The 20,160-nt window shown below is 40.2% G+C and overlaps 1 protein-coding gene across 1 annotated transcript in view; it reads right to left on the bottom strand.

Annotated features, from left to right (window-relative positions):
• TRPM3 (transient receptor potential cation channel subfamily M member 3) overlaps positions 1–20,160 on the bottom strand; it is a 602,605-nt gene that overhangs the window by 143,370 nt on the left and 439,075 nt on the right. The window contains 1 exon segment of the mRNA XM_030566807.1: positions 14,374–14,545. Within this exon segment, the coding sequence (XP_030422667.1) occupies positions 14,374–14,545 (172 nt within the window).

Raw genomic sequence — 20,160 nt, 5'->3', positions numbered from 1 at the left:
CTGAAAAACACATAAAACATAGCAGTCAATCTGCTTAGCAACAAAGATCACTGTGAGCGCTCCAGCTTTCTGCACAGGCTGTCCAATGAATATGGAGCCCAATTTCAAGGTCTGCCTCAATAGTAAAGTCCTCCATGGGATAGGCTCTAGTAGCTTGACAGATTGCCTCTCCTTCTGCTACCATCACCTTCCATCAGAACAATTAAATTATTGACCAACTGGGGAAGATTTGTGAGCTCAGGAGACAGAACTTTGACAGGAGCTTGACAAACACCATACCTTTCATTCAGATAAGAATGTTCACTCCCACTCCAGAGCAAAATTCAAACTCATCTCTTCAAGTTAGTTTTTCCTCAACAGTTCTTCTTACACAGAACACCCTCACAGAATGTAGCCCACTAAGTTACTTACTCATCCTATCTACTGGAAAGGTTTGATAGAGAGAGATTATGATGATTACTCCTTTTGGGAGTGCTCAGATACTACAGTGACAGGTGCACATCAGAGCCTATATAGGTAAAAAATAATTCAAAAAGAACCAGAATTCTGAGCCCCTTGTATCCTTTTCTGAACAATTTTAATAACTTGCTAATTTAATAAATCAAATCAATCTTCCAATTGGCTGGTCTCTCATTACCTTTGAGTTTGAGCAAACCTGAAATTTCAAAGTAATAGAGTTGAAATCACTTAGTTCTTCCTAGTTTCATATCCAAATCATGCACAACTACACATTTTGTACACTATTCTAACAAAACTATAAATCAGGTGATCTCTGCTCAAACTTGAACCCACGTTCTGATGAAGGTTTCTCTGGGTAGTCATGGTAGACAATGCCAGCCCTTTTTTGACTGACATACACTATGATCTTTACCTGGCATTGTACACAGACTGAACACATCTTTCCCAAATCCATTTTCTCTACCCCCTTTCATATGTCATCAGCTCCCACTGCCGGATTCACAAACCATGGTGAATTTTCTGATGACCATGGCCCAAGCTTCCAGGTTGTAATGAAACCTGAAATCAGGCAATTTCAGATGGTTCTTAGTTTTGTTAGGAACATCTCAGACAGCTCTAATTTACAGTGGGTCCCCTTGTTAAAAATAAATCTGTGCGTACCTCTAACTAGCTACACACATATGGAAATGCATCAAGTGCTGCACAGAATATGAAAGGAAAATCAGACGTAAATGAGCATTCCAATGCATTTGATGATGGTGTAATGATCAAAAAAAGATGCCAGTGATGACAGTTGAACGTCCCTTTGCCTTCCCAGCCCCCTTCATATATTCTCAGGCATAGGATGACAAAGGGAAGTCCACGGGTCACATGAATAGATACTGTAGACATGTTACATTGTTGGAATTCCCTTCTCCACACAATCAGAACCACCCCAACCTTGCTGTTTAGTTCCTTCACTCTGCCTGATGAGGAATAAACTACCCTACTACAAACAGAATGAATTATTAAACAAGAACGACTGATGCCCTTGCTTAACACTCTAACACAGTCCTGGTTACTTAGCTCATTGATTGTATGAAGTAAAGGTACAGATCAAAACTTTGGAGCTGAACGCCTTCAAACTGTGAATTGGAGCTGAATGTTGTGTCTGACCCCTATCTTATAAGGTGACAAAATTAAAGCTTGGATTGAAACAACCCTAGTCTCAGGAAAAGTTCAGATTTGGATTGTATAGGTTGCCCTCTCTAGTTTGAAGAGATTCTTATGCCTGTGTTGCAGAAGCAACAATATCTGAAACCAGTGAAGTTTTAAAAGGAGAGAGCATGGTGCAGTGGCTATACCACAAGACAAACTCAAGAGATCTGGGTTCCATTCATTCTCACAATGACTTGTCAAGTGAACTTGGACAAGTCATTTAATCTCTCTTTGTTTCATTTTCACCCTCTGTAAAAATGGGGGCAATCATGCCTAGCACCCTCTTCAGTGTACTTTGATATCCTGGATGAAAAGCATTATGTGAGCACTAAGACCAAAAGGTAAATTGGAACAATGTGCTGTGATTTAAGATGTGAGCACTAATGGAACAGGTGCACTCCCTCACAAAGCATTCATTCAGTTCCTGCAGGGATATTTTGTCTACTGTTTAGCATCATAATTTATTCTGAAAAGGGCACTGAATTGTTTTTTAAAAAAAGAAAAGGAGGCTTCTTGCCACTACTATGCCACAAATGTAAATAAAGAGAAGAAAACACCTGAGAGAGAGTAAAAACAGATCAAAAACCTCCAATTTCTCCCCCCTGCATCTTGAAACATGTAATCCTTGATGTATAATTGGTTGGCTTTCTGGGGCTGTTCTTAGGACTTTACAATATTCCACAGCAAGAAGCAACACAAGAAAAAATAAGAAAAGTTTAAAGATTATATTTATAAACAACTTTAAATTTTTTAGAAAGCTCTTTGGTTGCAGTGTTCTGATGTAACTACAGGCCGATGTTGCAGCGTTCTGTCAATTGCCACAGTAGCCTCCTTATTACGGATTTAGTTAGTAATTAAAAGTTCGTGGTCAGACTCTGCTAACCTCACTCACAATTAGCAGTTTCTTATTGCATGGGAAGTTCCAGGGAAGCCAGTGGGACTATTCTTAGGATAAGGCACTACCAAATGTGAATAAGGGTATCACAAGCGTACCCTATGCAGAGTAAGACATAGGAAAGACATATTTCCCAGGGGAAAAAAATCAAAGTGCTGCAGGATATGGAATTGGTGATTCAGTAGATGGTGCTTTTTCTGTGTGTATTTCTGCACTGCAGTTGGAAACGTGCCTCCCAGCCCAGGCAGACAGATGCGCTAGCTCTGCTCAAGCTAGTATGATAAAAACAGAGGTGCAGATACTGTGGCTAGTCACTGGAGTTTGGACTCAGACGTCTGGGCAGACTTAGTGTACGTCTACACTACGGGATTATTCTGATTTTACATAAACCGGTTTTATAAAACAGATTGTATAAAGTCGAGTGCACGTGGCCACACTAAGCACATTAATTCAGCGGTGTGCGTCCATGGTCCGAGGCTAGCGTCGATTTCCGGAGTGTTGCACTGTGGGTAGCTATTCCATAGCTATCTCATAGTTCCCGCAGTCTCCCCCGCCCCTTAGAATTCTGGGTTGAGAGCCCAGTGGCTGATGGGGCAAATATCATTGTCGCGGGTGGTTTTGGGTAAATGTCGTCAGTCATTCCTTTCTCTGGGAAAGCAACGGCAGACAATCATTTCGCGCCCTTTTTCCCTGGATTGCCCTGGCAGACACCATAGCACGGCAACCATGGAGCCTGTTCAGCTTTTTTTTTTTTTTTTTTTTTTTTTAAAACAGTCACCATATGTGTACTGGATGCCGCGGACAGAGGCGATACTCCAGCGCTACACAGCAGCATTCATTTGCTTTTGCATGATAGCAGAGATGGTTACCAGTCGTTCTGTACCATCTGCTGCCAGTGTAATTTGGCAATGAGATGACGGTTATCTGTCCTTCTGTGCTGTCTGCTGCTATCATGGGTGCCCCTGGCTGAGATTGGCCGGGGGCGCAAAAGCAAAACTGGGAATGAATCCCTGAGTCAATCCCTACTTTATGGTTTTTTAAAAATAGAGTCAGTCCTGCCTAGAATATGGGGCAAATGTTACTAGAGAAGCAGTGTATCAGAGAGTACAGCTGCTCTGTGTCAGATCCCGCAGAAATGATGAGCTACAAGCCATTCACGGGGGTGCCCCTGCAACAACCCCACCCGTTGCTTCCCTCCTCCCCCAACCTTCCTGGGCTACCATGGCAGTGTCCCCCCCCATTTGTGTCATGAAGTAATAAAGAATGCAGGAATAAGAAACACTGAGTTTTTAGTGACATAAAATGAGGGGGAGGCAGCCTCCCAGTGCTATGATAGTCCAGGCAGGACATTAAGCAGTGTGGGGGAGAGGAGCCCAGCTCCTCTGCTATGATAGTCCAGGCAGTACAGAATCTTTTCTTTTCACATGAAAGGGAGGGGGCTGATTGAAGCTCAGCCCCCAGTTGCTATGATGAAGACGGTTACCAGCCATTCTGTACCATCTACTGGGAATGACTGGGAGTCATTCCTATTTTCACCCAGGCGCCCCCGGCCAGCCTCACCTGAAGCCAGCCAGGAGCACTCACGGGTTCATAAGGAGGACGGTCTACCATCACGGAGGGGAGAGGAGCGGATACTGCTCTTCACTGCTGCAGCATCGTGTCTACCAGCAGCATTCAGTAGACATAGGGTGACATTGAAAGAAGTGAAGAAACGATTTCTTTCCCTTTTCTTTCAAGTGTGGGGGGGGGGGGGAGTAAATTGATGAGTTATTCCCTGAACCACGCCGGAAAATGTGTTTGAACATACAGGCATTGGGAGCTCAGCCAAGAATGCAAATACTTTTTGGAGACTGCTGTGCACTGTGGATATCACAGTATCTCCTCCCTCGCTCCATGAGAGTCCATTTGAGTCTCTGGCTTCCCATTACACTTGTCACGCAGCACTGTGTAGCCTGCAGATTTTTTTTCAAACACTTTGGCATTTCGTTTTCTGTAACGGAGCTCTGATAGAAAAGATTTGTCTCCCCATACAGCAGTCAGATCCAGTATCTCCCGTACGGTCCATGCTGGAGCTCTTTTTGGATTTGGGACTGCATTGCCACCCATGCTGATCAGAGCTCCACGCTGGGCAAACAGGAAATGAAAATCAAAATTTCGCGGGGCTTTTCCTGTTTACCTGGCCACTGCATCCAAGCTGAGATTGCTGTCCAGAGTGGTCACAGTGGTGCACTGTGGGATACCGCCTGGAGGCCAATACCGTCAATTTGCGGCCACACTAACCCTAATCCGATATGGTAATACTGATTTTAGCGCTACTCCTCTCGTCGGGGAGGAGTACAGAAACTGATTTAAAGAGCCCTTTATATCGATATAAAGGGCCTCGTAGTGTGGACGGGTACAGCGTTAAATCGGTTTAATGCTGCTAAAATCAGTTTAAACGCGTAGTGTAGACCAGGCCTTATACTCAAGTGGCTAGCCTATGTCACCACCTGTGCCACAATGTCCACACAGCTCTTTTTAGCATTCTAGCTCAAGCAGACCTATCACGTCTGTCTGACCAAGCTGGGAGGCATGCTCCTAGCTGCAGTGCCCACACGCCCTAGGAGTCAGTGTTTAACATATAGTTCAAAAGGGTGCTTGGGGATGCTGGCCTGGAGTTTTGGTTTTACTAATGAGAAGTAAAGCTGAGATCCTGATCACTTGTGATCATTAACAAGTTCATGAGAATAGAGGTGTTGACACTGAGATACTGATTAAATTCTAATATGGATAATTACATTTTTATTGTTTAAAATCCCATGGTGGCTTTAACTGGTTGAGATATTCTTCATCCTCTTCCTCTGTCCCTAAAGTGTTGTGTAATGTTATTTGTAGCCATGATATAATACAATAGCTACTACTTTACAAAATGGCTGCTGAATTTTGGTGGTGGTGAAATTATTTCACTCGCTATATAGGGCAAACTCCAGTCCCTGCATAAAAGGGAGGGTACAAAAAACTTCCCCCTCCACAGTGCAACACTTGGATAGGAACCTGGCCTACCTTTTACATTGACCACCAAGCTGGGAAAGCATTGAATGTATTTGCTGGGGGCTGGGCCCTACTTCCTTTAGAAGATCTGGTCTGCTGGCTCAGGAGTGTGACCCAGCCTCCTTTGCACATATACTGAAATTGGCGCAACAATTACGTGCACTGCAGAGCATGTTCCCCTAAGTCCCTTCTGATGGCCTGCCTGACCTGGGAAAATGGCTAAAGGACCTACCATACCCAATTAGACTTGTTCCATTCTACTGCTCTATTCTGGTATTGAAGAGGGAAGCATTTTGTCCAATTCTACAAAGCACATTTAGGTTTGTGAAAGTTGCCACATAAATGAATTAACTAAAACATTCTGATTGATAATAGGAAAACCCACACAGAATATAGCATACTTTGATTTTATTTCCACTAGCTTAATGCAACTGTTTCAAATACATCTTCCAGTGCATTAACTGGCTTCTTTGGTTCCTTATTTTTATTGTATTTCAGAGACTTCTGGAGAAAAAAAAATTAAAATTTTGAGGTCAGCTTTTGGGTTTTTAAAAAAATCTATTTTCCCAGCAGATATAAAATGTTCCATCAGCTTTTCCTGAAGAGAAACATAATAGTTACTCTTACTGAGAGCAAAGAACTTTAATAAAAGAAAACTGCATGTCTGGCTTTGTTTGTTTGTTTTTCTTATCTGTTACGACCAGATTAGGGCCAAGGCTTTATATCTATATCTACATATCCTTTTCTTCTTCTTCTTCTTCTTCTTCTTCATCTCTTGTGAAGGTGAAGCCCCCCAGTCCAAAGTTACACTTTATACTGAACAGGTAAATGAAGTAAATGAAAGCAAAGATTTTTTTCCAAAGCTAATGGAGAGTCTGTAGGGCCACAAATCAGGTTTGCAAATGTCTCATGAGTCCCCTTTTCTGTACTTATCGTGACCATGAGGGTCAATTATTCTTCTTATAAAGCATACTGAATAGAAAACTAAATAAAAAATGTTCCCAGGGAATTAAGTCCAAACATTTGGTGATAGAATAGAGCACAAAATTGGCAGAGTTGGTGCTTTCATGCAGCGCTGGAGTATTTGTTATATTTACTTGCCTTTTCCAATTATAAAAACCCAGTTACTTGGTCATTGAAAATGCTCACTTCCCTTTTGTTGAGCACAGCCTGTGGAATAGGATAGCAAACTGCATCTCAAAATGCCTGAATGATTGATGTTTAATAAACACTAACCATGGCTGTAGCTGCCACGTATGCTCTGCTCATGTGGAGTTTTCTCGTGTGTCCAAATAAGACACTACACTCTCAAGAAACAAAAGACAGGCTGAAGTGACTATTCAGTTCTCATAGGTACTGATTCAAAATGAAGACAGGCTCCATATATCTATATGCCTTTTCTACTTCTAAGGGTTCCTTTTAGATTTTAAGAACAACATTAACTGTAAAAGGAAATATTGCTGGTAAGAATGGCATAGTACAGGGGCAGGCAACCTATGGCACGGCTGATTTTCAGCGGCACTCACACTGCCCTGGTCCTGGCCACCGGTCCGGGGGGCTTTGCATTTTAATTTAATTTTAAATGAAGCTTCTTAAACATTTTAAAATCTTATTTACTTTACATACAACAATAGTTTATTTATATATTATAGACTTCTAGAAAGAGACCTTCTAAAAATGTTAAAATGTATTATCGGCATGCAAAACTTAAATTAGAGGGAATAAATGAAGACTCGGCACACCACTTCTGAAAGATTGCCAACCCCTAGTATAGTATATGGGCTTGTCACCATACTTGCCATATTGAGTTTCTTGCCAGAAGCAAATATATATGAGCATGTTTAAAGCAAGGACAATAATTGTCTGCTGGTTGGAATACTTGTGTATGTGAGGATATTCTATAATTAAACATACATTTTCTGTGTTATGTTTCCAGGTTCTGAAACCCAGGTGAGGATATCAGTTAATAAGAATACTAACTAGAGCTGGTGACAAATATTTATATACATCCATTCTAATAAAAACTGAGAATTTGCTCCTACTGTAGTCACAACACCTTTTATTCATTTCCCATAAACATCTGTAGGACAGATTTTCTGGCGTTCTGCCCCATATTTACACTATCTGAGGATTAGGCCCTTGTATGAGTGAATTTTCCCCCTTCCTTCCCACAAGAACATTCAAGGACAGGAAAAATACTGTATACATGTTTGAGGTGATGGGTTTGAGAGCCAACCAATCTAGGGAGCAACAGCAATACCTCATCACTTAAGTAACCAATAAGATCACAACAATAGTGATTATGAATAATAAATATGCAAAGAAATAGGCACCAAGATATCAAGTGGAAAATAGAGCTAGGAATATCTGACATGAGACTTTGTAAACATTGGATAACATTTATTTAAAATATGGAGTACTACTGAAGTGTTCTTTTAATTACCCAGAGAACTTTCTGTAACAACATGTGTACACTACAGAGTGTCAACCAATTAGGATGATTTTTTCCCCAACAAAGCTTAAACAGTCTATGGACAACACCTACCAGTTGCATTGTGTTACACTTGTAGTTATCTCAAACCAAAAGAAAACATATTATTTGTGAAGATAGCAAAACATGAATAATTTAGTGCCTGAAATTTTTAATGCTCTGTAAATGATAACTCTTTTTTTTAGGTCTAGACCACTACTTAGTAATTTTCAAGCATGACTGATAAATGCAGCTAGATTTCCAAAGCCACTGTGAAACTTGAAGTAGTAATGCACCATCAGTCATATCTGACACATCAGTATTTAATAGAAATGCTTCATTAATGTCCGGGAATGTTATAATTGGATGATTTGCAATAGGCTGTTTTAAGTAATTAGATGCTTCACTGCACTCCACTGTCTGTTCAGTCGGTACATCATTTGAGCCAGATAATGGACTGAACTCTCCTTCCATGTTGTCCCTTAATATTTTCCCAGCACAGGAACAAAGGCCTGGCTGTGCTCTTATTTCTGCAGGATCATATAATTTTTACCAATCTCTAATCTGATGCTTGTTAACAAAATCATATTTGGGGAGAAAGAAAATTAACCCATCTGTTTCAACTGATTTGTTTTTTAAACTGGCACCTTTGAAACTTACTTCTCTCTACCCTTCAGACATGATCCATGTTCTCTCAGGCAACACAAAATATTTTTTATAGCACCATTAAAATGTCAAACAACATTCTGCAGCCAAATACATATAAACAAGCCAACTATATACAGCAGATAACAACATATCACAGACGTACAGTAGCTTCTACACAAGTGGAAGGACAAAGATGAGGAGAGGTAAAATGCCCAGGTGTTGGGGAGAATAACTAAGCATGGGAAAAGCAGAAGGGCTCAGTTAGTGAGATTTGATTGTCCTAAGCAAAGAAGTTGGATCATATACCAGGGAAGAGGTGGATCTTGATGTATAAGAAGTAGTTAATGTCTGGCACTTCTATGTCTTCTATCCAAATACCTCAAAGTATTTTGTAAACATTACCATATTAAGCCTCAAAACACTCTGCTGGATTAGTATTATTTAAATTTTACACATAGGGAAATTAAAGAATGGAAGGGTTAGGTGACTTGCTAATGGCCACACATGAAGTCAGTGACTGAACCAGGAACGGAACCTATGTCACAACACAATGAGACAATTTCTGAAGGTGCAAGTCTGTTTACTAGAAGGCTATATTGTCTACAGGAAAAAGTGAAAGAAAAGTGGGTCTGGTATTCGGAGAGGGATGGGCTGGAGAGAGAGATGAAGTGAGGGAGAGACAAGGAAAGAAAGTCCACAAAGGATATTGAAGACTAGAGGGAAGATTTGTAATGGATTCTGAAATGATTAAGAAATTATTAAGATTTTGGAAGATGGGGCTGATGTGATCCTCCATATGAACAAAATGAAGTGTTGAAAATTTAGATTTAGATGGATTTTAAAAATGGAATTACAGTAGCCAAGAGGAGATGGAGGCATGCATGAGAATTTCAGAAGAGTAGTAATCAAGATAGCTTCCATGCCGTAGTAATATATATTTCAGGTACCAGTGCCTGTGTAATTCCAACCTGTTGAATAGTGGAGTTAGCCATGTTTCTCAGCATATTTTAAGCACCTAAATCTTTATTTTGGCACCTGAGCCACTGGCTTCAGTTCCAAAGGAGTGGAACTCAAGCATTTCTATGTAGCTTGCCATAACGTAACTGCAGCGGTACCATATTATATCTTGGCAACAACTCCCACGCCATAAGTTATCCAAATGTTCAGAATCAAAACTTGCAGTATTGTGATCTAGTCAGATAACATCTGTGATGTATATACTGTAATGGGAGATATTTCAGCATTAAGTGCATTTTAGAAGCACTGAACCAGAAATCAGTAAAATAGTAGTAGTAGTAGCAGTAGAGGGATAACAACATTGAATTAGAAATTGTCTGACTTGCCTGTGTTAGTTCTGGCTGTTAAGGAACCTAAGTGCCAGCTCTATTGTAGAAATAGTCCACTCGTAGTATCACAGCTTGAAGAGAACTGAACTCTAGTTATAGGTCCATGAAGCCTTTTACCCTTTGAGTAGGGAAACTTTGCTCTCTAAACATTTCTCATGGAAGCTATTAATATAATTTTACAATCCATTTATAAAACGTTCTTAAAATATAATGGAAAAATACTGTTTCTTCTGCATTCAAATTGAGTATAAATTATCTCTTCTATTTTGTAACAAATTGTCTTTGTAATGCTGTATGAATAGGTTATAAGTTTAGCAGGCAGCTCAGAGACACCTGTTCATAACCTGAGGAGAGAATTCTGCACAGGGGCAGCCACGAAGTGGTCAAACTCTGTCTTAACCCTTTCCCTCTGACTAAGGAGTGGCGTGATCACCAACCTATATACAATCAAGGGTGTGGTCAAGGAAACCATGAACATACACCATATCTTCCCAACTCTGCACAGAGATGGAAATGGGGTGGGTCTTCTCCAACTGACTGGCAGCTGAGAAGATGCAATACCTCAGCATGTCCCAAGAAAGAGAGTGTTCCTGGATGGCAGCTTCAAAAATGGATCTGTCTCTGTGAGAAGATGGGGCCCATCAGGAATGAAAATAACCTATTCCTAGTAACTGGTGGATGAATGGACAAGGGGAACGAAGACAGCTCCCCTCCCTACCCTCTGTCCAACTGATCCCTCCAACTTCCCCTCTAAACAAGAAAGGCACAGTTCTAGCCTTTTTGTCTCCCTCCTGAAAGAGCTCCACACCCCTCAGGTATGGAGTGGTGATCAACAACCTCCACTTTCATAGACTTCAGTGACAATTGTCCTCAGGGTAGGTCTGCTCAGTGCAGAACCAGGTAAGTTGGCTATGTTTAAAGTATTTTTTCCACTCATGGGGTGGGGGTGGGGGAACAGGCAAGATTTGCTCTAAGCACATTTTCAGGCCCATATATTGATCTCTGACTCCATGCACAATTCACTTTGATATAGCCAGTATCTGACCCTGAGTGCTGGGCCACAAGTTACAGACAAACAGACACCAACTTTGGATAACTTTCCCTGTGTCTGAAAACATTGTTCTAATTTCTGAACCATTAATGGAGCCAAATACTGAAATTCAGGCAATGAGGGAGGTATGAAGTGGGGTGATGGGAAAGTGGTGGTGGTGGACAAGGCTTTCTAAATCTCAGGAACAGTACTAATTACTGATTTCCAAAGAAAATATTCCTTGAGGATATTTCCCTAATTGTGCTTCATACATTTATGCAGAGTCTAAACTAAGCACAGTGCTTTACATTCAGTACAGGCATATTAGCCACTGATGAGTGATCAAGAATAATGTCACTTTAATGAGAGAACTAGTTTATATTTTCAGAATTATCTGGCACACTTGGAGGCCTCCTCTTACATTTTAATAATAAGACTCATCTCTACTCCCCTTTGACTTGCCTAAGATATTTGTGTATGATCTAGTTTTCAGCTACTTTAGGAGGTCGTGCGAACTAAAAGCCTTTCTTTAGATGTGGTCTACATTACTGAGCCTCTAAACTACTGTTCAATACATTGAAAAAGGACCTAGAATCAAGGAAAAGATGAATAAAACACCTTCAAAATGTAGATTTTGTATGAGATGGGAAAGGTCGAGAATTTTTATAACATGTTTTGAATAAAATGACAATCCTGCTATCTGTGGCTGAGATGAGTTGCCAACTGTTCATTAGATCCTGATCTGTGCTGTTGCCTAGCCCTTTGCTCTCTTGATTTGTGATCAGGTCAAAAACGTGCCTTTTCCCGAATTTTCTGTCTCTGAGGACTGGAGCCTGACACTGTCAAGGGGCATTTTCCACTTCAGGCTGCTGATTATTTAAAACTGTAAATATGGGCATACATGCACAATTGTGCACACTCTCGTTCGGATTTAAGTCCCTTCAGAGCAGTGCCACTATGCATCCTGGGGCAAGTGGTAAGGGTGTCCACTATGCTGCTTTTTCTGCTAGAAGTATAAGGGAAAGGCATCAGAGAGCAGCCATCTGTTTGACCCAATTGTGCAGGTGTTCTTAATCTTATCTCATCCATATGGTAACCTTAATAATTAAGCTTGGCAAACCACAGAATTTCTTTTGAAACAAACTCAAGTACACTATGTTTTGTTTTATTTGGCTGAAGGTTATTTGCAAGTCCTACATCTCCTCTTGTAAAGCCACCCACTTTCCAGACTTCATTGCACCATGACCCATGAACTCCCACTCAGCAGCCTTCCCATCCACCAGTTCTTCCAAATTTCTTGTCGCCTTACCAACACTACCTCTGGCTTTTGGATTCCTCTACTACTGAAGATATGTTGCAACGCCAAACTGTTTTTATTTGAGTCTCTGATGCTTCCACTTTGAAACCTTGCATAATCTGGCTGGCAGCAGAGTTTGGTGTGCTTCGAATTGCATTATGAGTCAGAGCTGAAAGTTCAAGTAGATGTTCCAGGGCCAAGTCATCTTTATATTTTATCTTTAAAGGTGTGTGTATATGAAGACAGAGGTATATGAAGGCGTGTATATGAAGTAGTAGAGGTAGAATGGAAGATCAACTGAGAGGCAAGAGTCAGAGAGAGATGAGTTGGGGCCACAATGGAAGATCAGCCAATGTGCGGACAAGAACGGAAGAGGAGGGAGGAAGGGTTATATAGTTTTGGATGGGGTGGCTCCAGCAAGGAGAGTCAAGGAGAGAGGTCCTCCATAGTTTAGGAGATTCTGGTAACAGTCAGGTAAGTATCTAACTTGAACAGTTGAAGCTTTTAAAGTTAACTCATTAATATTAATAATGCCTTTCAGTAAATTTATTCTTTTGCCTAAAATGAGCTAAAGTAAATATCTAAGTGAAAAGGAATCAACAATTCCAATAAAGTTATTTTTACATGAAGTTTCCCTAACATGCGATTGTTGTACTATATAGATTGAATCTCCTCAAAAGTAATTATTTATGCCACAGCTTGATATAGTCAGATTACATTATTTGTACATATGCTTTGCTGTTGGTTAACTTATGTTTAGATCATATTGTGCCTGTTTGCTGAAGATACATACATACCGCCACCTGAGAAGAAAACAGAAGCTCACTGATGGGTGAAAATAGTAAGCCTGGAAACAGCAATAATCTAGAAAATACTTCCCATTTTGGTTTTTTTGGCATGAAAACAGTTGGATCTTGCAGTGAATTGGAAGTTCTGAGGCATACTTCACTCTTCAGAAGTTGCTATATTGAACTGCTAAATAACATTTATCTAGTTTGTAATGTCCGTATAAATATACAAGAATTTCAACTTTAACATGAAAGGTCCTTCTTCATATACAGGCCTTCACCTCAAAGTGGCTTGTTTGAATTCAGCCCCATTTGATAATATATGAAAGTCACTACTGTTAGAGCTAGGTGGGAAATGGTTATCCTGTCCTATGAATATTTATGAGAGTTCAAAATCTTCTCATCTTGAACTGAGATGAAATGTCAAAATTGCAAAAATATTAATGAAATGAAAAAGATTTCTAATTTTTTTGAGAGGTCAATCAAAACACTTATTTTAAAACAGAATCCCCTTTTTCAGTCTAATTAGTTTAAATTTCATAATTTTTTGTTTAGAAAATTCCAAAATAAAACATTTTGACAATTTTGAATTTGTTCTTGGCATTTTTTTGAATTGAGAAATTTGTTGAACCCAATTCTGTTTTTCAAACAGTTCCAGTTTTGACAAATGGGCCATTTTTTGATGAAAATATGATGCCTCAAAAAATTTCCAACACACTCTATTACCATGTAATGGCTGCTTGGTTAAATGAATTTTGTGGTCTCGTTCCAGTTTCAGGTATCCATATCATAAAAGCTACCACCACAGTTGGCTCTAAAATGCACCTTTGTTGAAAGTTCTCAGCAAAGAGGCTGTGGATTCAATTGCTATTCAACTGGTTTTCTTCCTTGCTTGCTAAATGGAATATCTGCCTACATTTTCTGAGTTTTAATTTTCTAAAAGATATAGAAATAGATGTACCATGACAGAAAAATTTTGGACTCAACATAACTTTGCTGCGGAATGAACTAATTTAACCTATGTTATTTGAGCTCTACTTGTACATTTGTGCACCTAAAATGTTATTTTTGTTTACTTTACATACAGTAACTCATGTTTACTATGTTAATAAAAACTCCCATGCCCTTTGTAGATGAACAATTGTCTACTTAGATTCTCAGTGTTCTTCCTATAATTGTCATTTATACAATAATAGAGAAATATGTTACTCACTTGTGTTTATCTTCTGAAGTGAGATGTGCTTTTCCAGCTGTCTACGAAGTTTCACTTCTGCTCCATATTTGCCAGTAGTCCCATTGTCAGCCAGAATAAAATGGGAGTGCATACTATTGAGTACTGTCAGTTTACTCATAGGATTGGACATTGTCTGGTACGGTCGGACCACCTGCATTATAGAGACAGAAAATGCTCAATATGACAAGACAGCAACCACCCTCTGATTAAAGTAAATCAAGAGGTATAAAATATTTATGCGGAGTTGTAAAGAGATCACCATTAAAAAGTGATTGTTTGCCAATAGTTACTACTTTAAAGTATTTGAAATATTGCCGTTTCCATGTTTACATCACATAGGAAATAACTGTGGCACTTGCTATGGTGTGGTATTTTTTGGTAAATATTGACTTACTAAGGCTGCACTGTTAAAAAGAACTCTAGGATATTCTCTTTCAATGGGACTGATTAGAGTTACCTTTCAGTCACTTTAAAGAATTTTAGAGCAATCACTACATTTTGTATTTTACTTGCACAACTGTATACCCCTTACTTACATTATTTTCATCACTCTATGCTTCAACAGCCATTGCCATCTGTGAGTTTATCTTTCCTCCCATCTACCCAACAGAAAGGAGTTTTCATTCTCTGGTATTTCTGTGCCTCACTCTTTCTTCATAGCATTCACCAGCAGAATGAAAACTGTTCTCTGTAAAAGTCTAGTCTACCTTCTATTGCTTATCCTGTCTTTGCTCAAACTTCTCATTCCATTTTGTTTTCCCCTTAAATCAAGGTGAAATTCACACTTATGTAGAGGGCCAGGGCAAGACCTTTACAATACTTAAATGATAAATCCCACTTAAGACCTCAAAATAGGGGAAAGGCCTTGTGCAGGCACTCTGTACATTGGTGAATTTCACCCTCAGAAGAATACACACGTTATAGCCATGTAAGCGATGTCATCCCAGGTCAATCAACAAAGATAACAGTTAATATATACAAGCTTGCAAATTATACCACAAGTAACCTAGTTGTTCCAGTAGTGCTGTACTTTAAATATGTGTATAATTACTCAGCTGTATAGAAAAAGGAAAATATTTGGAAAAAATTCAATTTAATGGATAACATACAACTTTGATGGCAGATTATTTATCATTTTAAAAGATAATGAGGTCCGGCATAACTTATAGCTGTATTAATGTGACATGATGCATCACAGTAGGCGGGACAATCAAATAATAGTATAAGACGTGGATAACAATAGCTGGTGAGCTCTTGAGATGAGGGCTTGTCTTCAGTATGTTCTATGTGCTGCCTCTAGGACACCTATGGGCACCAAAAGTCAGCTATTAACTAAGGGCTTGTCAACCTGGGGAAACAGCCAGGCAACAGTTACTCTTGAAGTGGGCATGCTTATTCCACACACAGAGTGCCTTTTTGCAGTTAAATTTCCATGTTAGAAGTGGATTAAACTAATCCACAAAAGGCACTCAGTGTAAAAAAACTGTCCACGTGGGGACCTAGTGTGGAATAGCTACTGTGCTTTAAATTCACACCCTAGTTTATTTTGCAATAGCTTCTCCCAGGGCCGGCGCTTCCATTTAGGCGACCTAGGTGGTTGCCGAGGGCACCAGGATTTGAAAGGGTGGCAGACTGCTCCGGTGGACCTCCCGCAGACATCCCTGCAGACGGTCCGCTGGTCTCGTGGCTCCGGTGGAGCATCCGCAGGCACGCCTGCGGCAGGTCCACTGAAGCCGCGGGACCGGCGAGCCGGCCCTGCGCCCAGGGTGCCAAAAACCCTGGCGCCGCTCCTGGCTTCTCTATGAAGGCAAGCTTTTAGAAGAATCTGAAGTCTCCCTTTCCCTTGTTATTGAAAAAGATTTATGATTGAAAAGTAAAGGTTTATAAATACTAGTATTTGATTGAAATTCCCTGGGCAGAGGGCTCTTTTTATGTTCCTAAAATGTCAATGCTTACAGTACTTTTGTTGGTCCTTTGAAGACAAAGGAAAGCCTCCAGACCTCTGTAATTGTTATAAAGTATCACATAGAGCTGTATTCAGTTAGGCATTTGCCAGGGAGAGAGAAAAGACCAGGAGAATGGCTTGCCAATATTGTGCCATTCCTCCCTGTACTGGAATAGGAGATTGATTTTGGCTGTAGTTTCTTTTATATTTTTTCTTTTTTTATCCCCTCAGTCACATAGCATTTATTCCACAGAGAAGTAAATATTAATAAATAGTAATGTTTTGTTGAAATAGACTCATCAGCTAGGTTTTCTTATATTAGTAAAGTGACCAGGCATCCTTTGCCTCAGACCAAAGAAACCTTACAGAGTTTGGTTACTGTTATCTGCTGTCTTGCGGCAGTATCTCATGGACTATATACCAGAAAGTTAGGGCAAAGAAAGTAATTCTGAGAAGAGGGGAAAGAAGTTTGCCTACCTACTGCATGATTATAAAGAGGGGAAAAATTCAGCCTGCTGACAAATGAAATTTTGCTGCTCAGACCTGAGGTTTGCACCTCAAAATAAGATGCAATGATTTCTGAAACTCTTAAGCATCTTCAGATAGTAATGTTCTGACAGAGATTGCAGTTCAAAAGACTGTATAGTTATAGCATTGTGCAGATTCAGCAATGCTGCTTGGATGCAGATGAGAAGGAAAAGTTCTGGTTTCATGTCTGCGGTTAAAACAAAAGATTTGGATATACAAGAAGCATAACATTAATCAGAATAAGAAATGAGTAAATAAGGAGATCTCTTACCATGAGATTTCACAAAGCATGAGCAGTTAGTTCACTATCTGGCTATGTAGACTCTCTGGTCAGACCCAACGCTACCAGCACTCGCAGTTATCTTTGAGACATCACTGACTTCCTGCAGAAACTACAGTCCATTGGTGATCTTCCAGAAAACACCTTCCTGGCCACTATGGATGTAGAAGCTCTCTACATCAACATTCCACACAAAGATGGACTGCAAGCCATCAGGAGCAGTATCCCTGATAATGTCACGGCAGACCTGGTGGCTGAGCTTTGTGACTTTGTCCTCACCCACAACTATTTCAGATTTGGGGGCAATTTATACCTTCAAGTCAGCGGCACTGCTATAGGTACCCACATGGCCCCACAGTATGCCAACATTTTTATGGCTGACTTAGAACAACGCTTCCTCAGCTCTTGTCCTCTAGCGCCCCTACTCTACTTGCGCTACATTGATGAAATCATCATCTGGACCCATGGGAAGGAGGCTCTTGAGGAATTCCACCAGGATTTTAACAATTTCCACCCCACCATCAACCTAAGCCTGGACAAGTCCACACAAGAGATCCACTTCCTGCATACTTCAGTGCAAATAAACAATGTTCACAAACACCACCCTATGCCAGAAACCTACTGACCACTATACTTACCTACATGCCTCCAGCTTTCATCCAGACCACATCACACGATTCATTGTCTACAGCCAAGCTCTACAATACAACCACATTTGCTCCAATCCCTCAGACAGAGACAAACACCTACAAGATCTCTATCAAGTGTTCTGAAAACTACAATACCCGTCTGCTGAAGTGAAGAAAGATTGACAGAGCCAGAAGAGTACCCAGATGTCACTTACTACAGGACAGGCCCAACAAAGAAAGTAACAGAATGCCACTAGCCATCACCTACAGCCCTCAACTAAAACCTCTCCAGTGCATCATCAAGGATCTACAACCTATCCTGGATGATAATTCCTCACTCTCACAGGCTGCTCTACCGCTGCCACTTCATTCTTCGGCGGCAATTCAGTGACGGGTCCTTCCCTCTGAGAGGGACTCACTGCTGAATTGCCGCCGAAGACTTGAGTGCATCAAAGCTAAATACAAGATCAAACAAATAATTTAGCATAAGCAATTAGCACACATTTTAAGGAACCATTCCAGGTGAAGTGTCCCGTTAAAACTGTAGTTATAGGACAAAAAGGGGGCTAATGGGTTACAGATTGTTATAACAAGTTATAAATTCAGTGTCTTTATTAAGACCATTACTTTTAGTGTCTAGCAAAGTTATGAATTTAAACTCCCAGGCTCATCTTTTGAAAGTGTTGTGCAGGTTTCCTTTGAGGATGAGGGCTGATAGGTCAGATATAGAGTGATCGCTTTGTGGAAAGTGTTCACCCACAGGTCATATGGTGTTTTTGTCCTGAATGAACTCACATGGGAAAACGATGTGTAGCTTGAAAGCTTGTCTCCCTCTCAAAGAGTAGTTGCTCCAATAAAAGATATTCCCTCATCAATCTTGTCTCTCTAATATTCTGGAAACGACATAGCTACAACAACACTGCACATTATGTATCTACACATACCAGGAGGGAGTATATCATCTAGACCAATCTGGTTGCATTCCAAGATCAAATGAGTGAGATTCTATAGTTTACAATTAGAGGCACAACTCTAAGTGAAGCATGAGGCTGGAGGCATGCAAATGTAGCTTTAAGTCACCTTTCCGACTGCCTGATCCTAGCCTACTCTGGCGGCTGGAATAGCTCCTGGTGTAATTTAGATAGCCCAGGAGGGGTTAGTGCCCCAAATCTCTGCAGTGCTACATTGCTGTAACCTCAGTGCTAATATGTCCCTCGTATCTCATACGAGGGCTTGTTAGGGGGTTCTCTAAAGGCAGCCTGCATTTGTCTCCCTCAGGTCCAGCACTAAAGGAATTCCCCCCCTTGGCTAAAAGTGGGAATTTAAAGCCCCCTTTACATTGCTCCAGCCCCTTTATCCTGGTTAGGGGAGCCATAGTGGGGATGAAAATCTAACCCAATACCTTGAACTAGGACTCAGTGACTTAACTATGCTTATTTTCACCTATTTTCCAATGATTGAAGTTCAAGCTTAGGTGAAACATATTCCTGGTGGACATTTGCTTTTATATTAACAAAATATACCAGAAAATCTTAAACAAAAGGATAATAGGTGACAATTTGATGGCAACGGATACTATACAGTATTACACAGTAATATATTCTGAATGACATGCTGATCAATGTCTATTTCCTTTTTCTCTTGTTAAGAAAACTGCTGCAATAACTTACTTTAAAAGTGTATATTCTTGGTTTCTAAATAGAGATAGAAAGGCAGAGAAAGGAAAAAAACCCACATGGTCTGTAATTTGCAAACAGATGAGATTTTTCTTCTCTTTTTATGTTCTGACTTTGGTTCCGAGTACACAAACTGCAAAATCATATTTACTCTTCCTGAATGTTAAAGCTGCATTATCTTACAAATAAATAAAAATAAAAACAAATAAATACATTAAAAGTTAAAGGCAATTTGGTCTGTTTCCTAATCTAATCAAACATATGATTCTTCTTGAAGTAAGAAAATAGTCCACAAAGTACAAGTGAAGACAGAAATGTCTAATTGTGGATTACAAACTATAATGTGCCATTTTCTTCCTCAGAGATCCTACACAACTCCCACTGAAGTTGCACGCACATAGCTGAGATTAGAATTTGACCCAATGGCTCTGCATATAACGCTGAGATGCATGAATGTGTTGGCAGATCGAGGTGCTGCTGCAAGGTACCTCTTCCCTCACCTTGCACAGGCAGGCAGGATTCCCAACTAGTTCTCAAGGAAGCATGGGAAGTGAGGTCATAGGTAACAATCCATCAGTGAAGCAGCCCAAATAAAAATAATAGTTGCATTTCTGGTGTACGCCTACAACGCCACAAAGAACGATGCTACAGGAGTCACCCCATCTCTTGATGTTTGGGCGAGAACCAAGATTACCCATAGATCTGTGC

Source organism: Gopherus evgoodei, chromosome 6 (assembly GCF_007399415.2).
Source record: "Gopherus evgoodei ecotype Sinaloan lineage chromosome 6, rGopEvg1_v1.p, whole genome shotgun sequence".
NCBI lineage: Eukaryota > Metazoa > Chordata > Testudines > Testudinidae > Gopherus > Gopherus evgoodei.
Note: the sequence above shows the minus strand (reverse complement) of the source record. Positions and strands in the feature narration are given on the sequence as shown.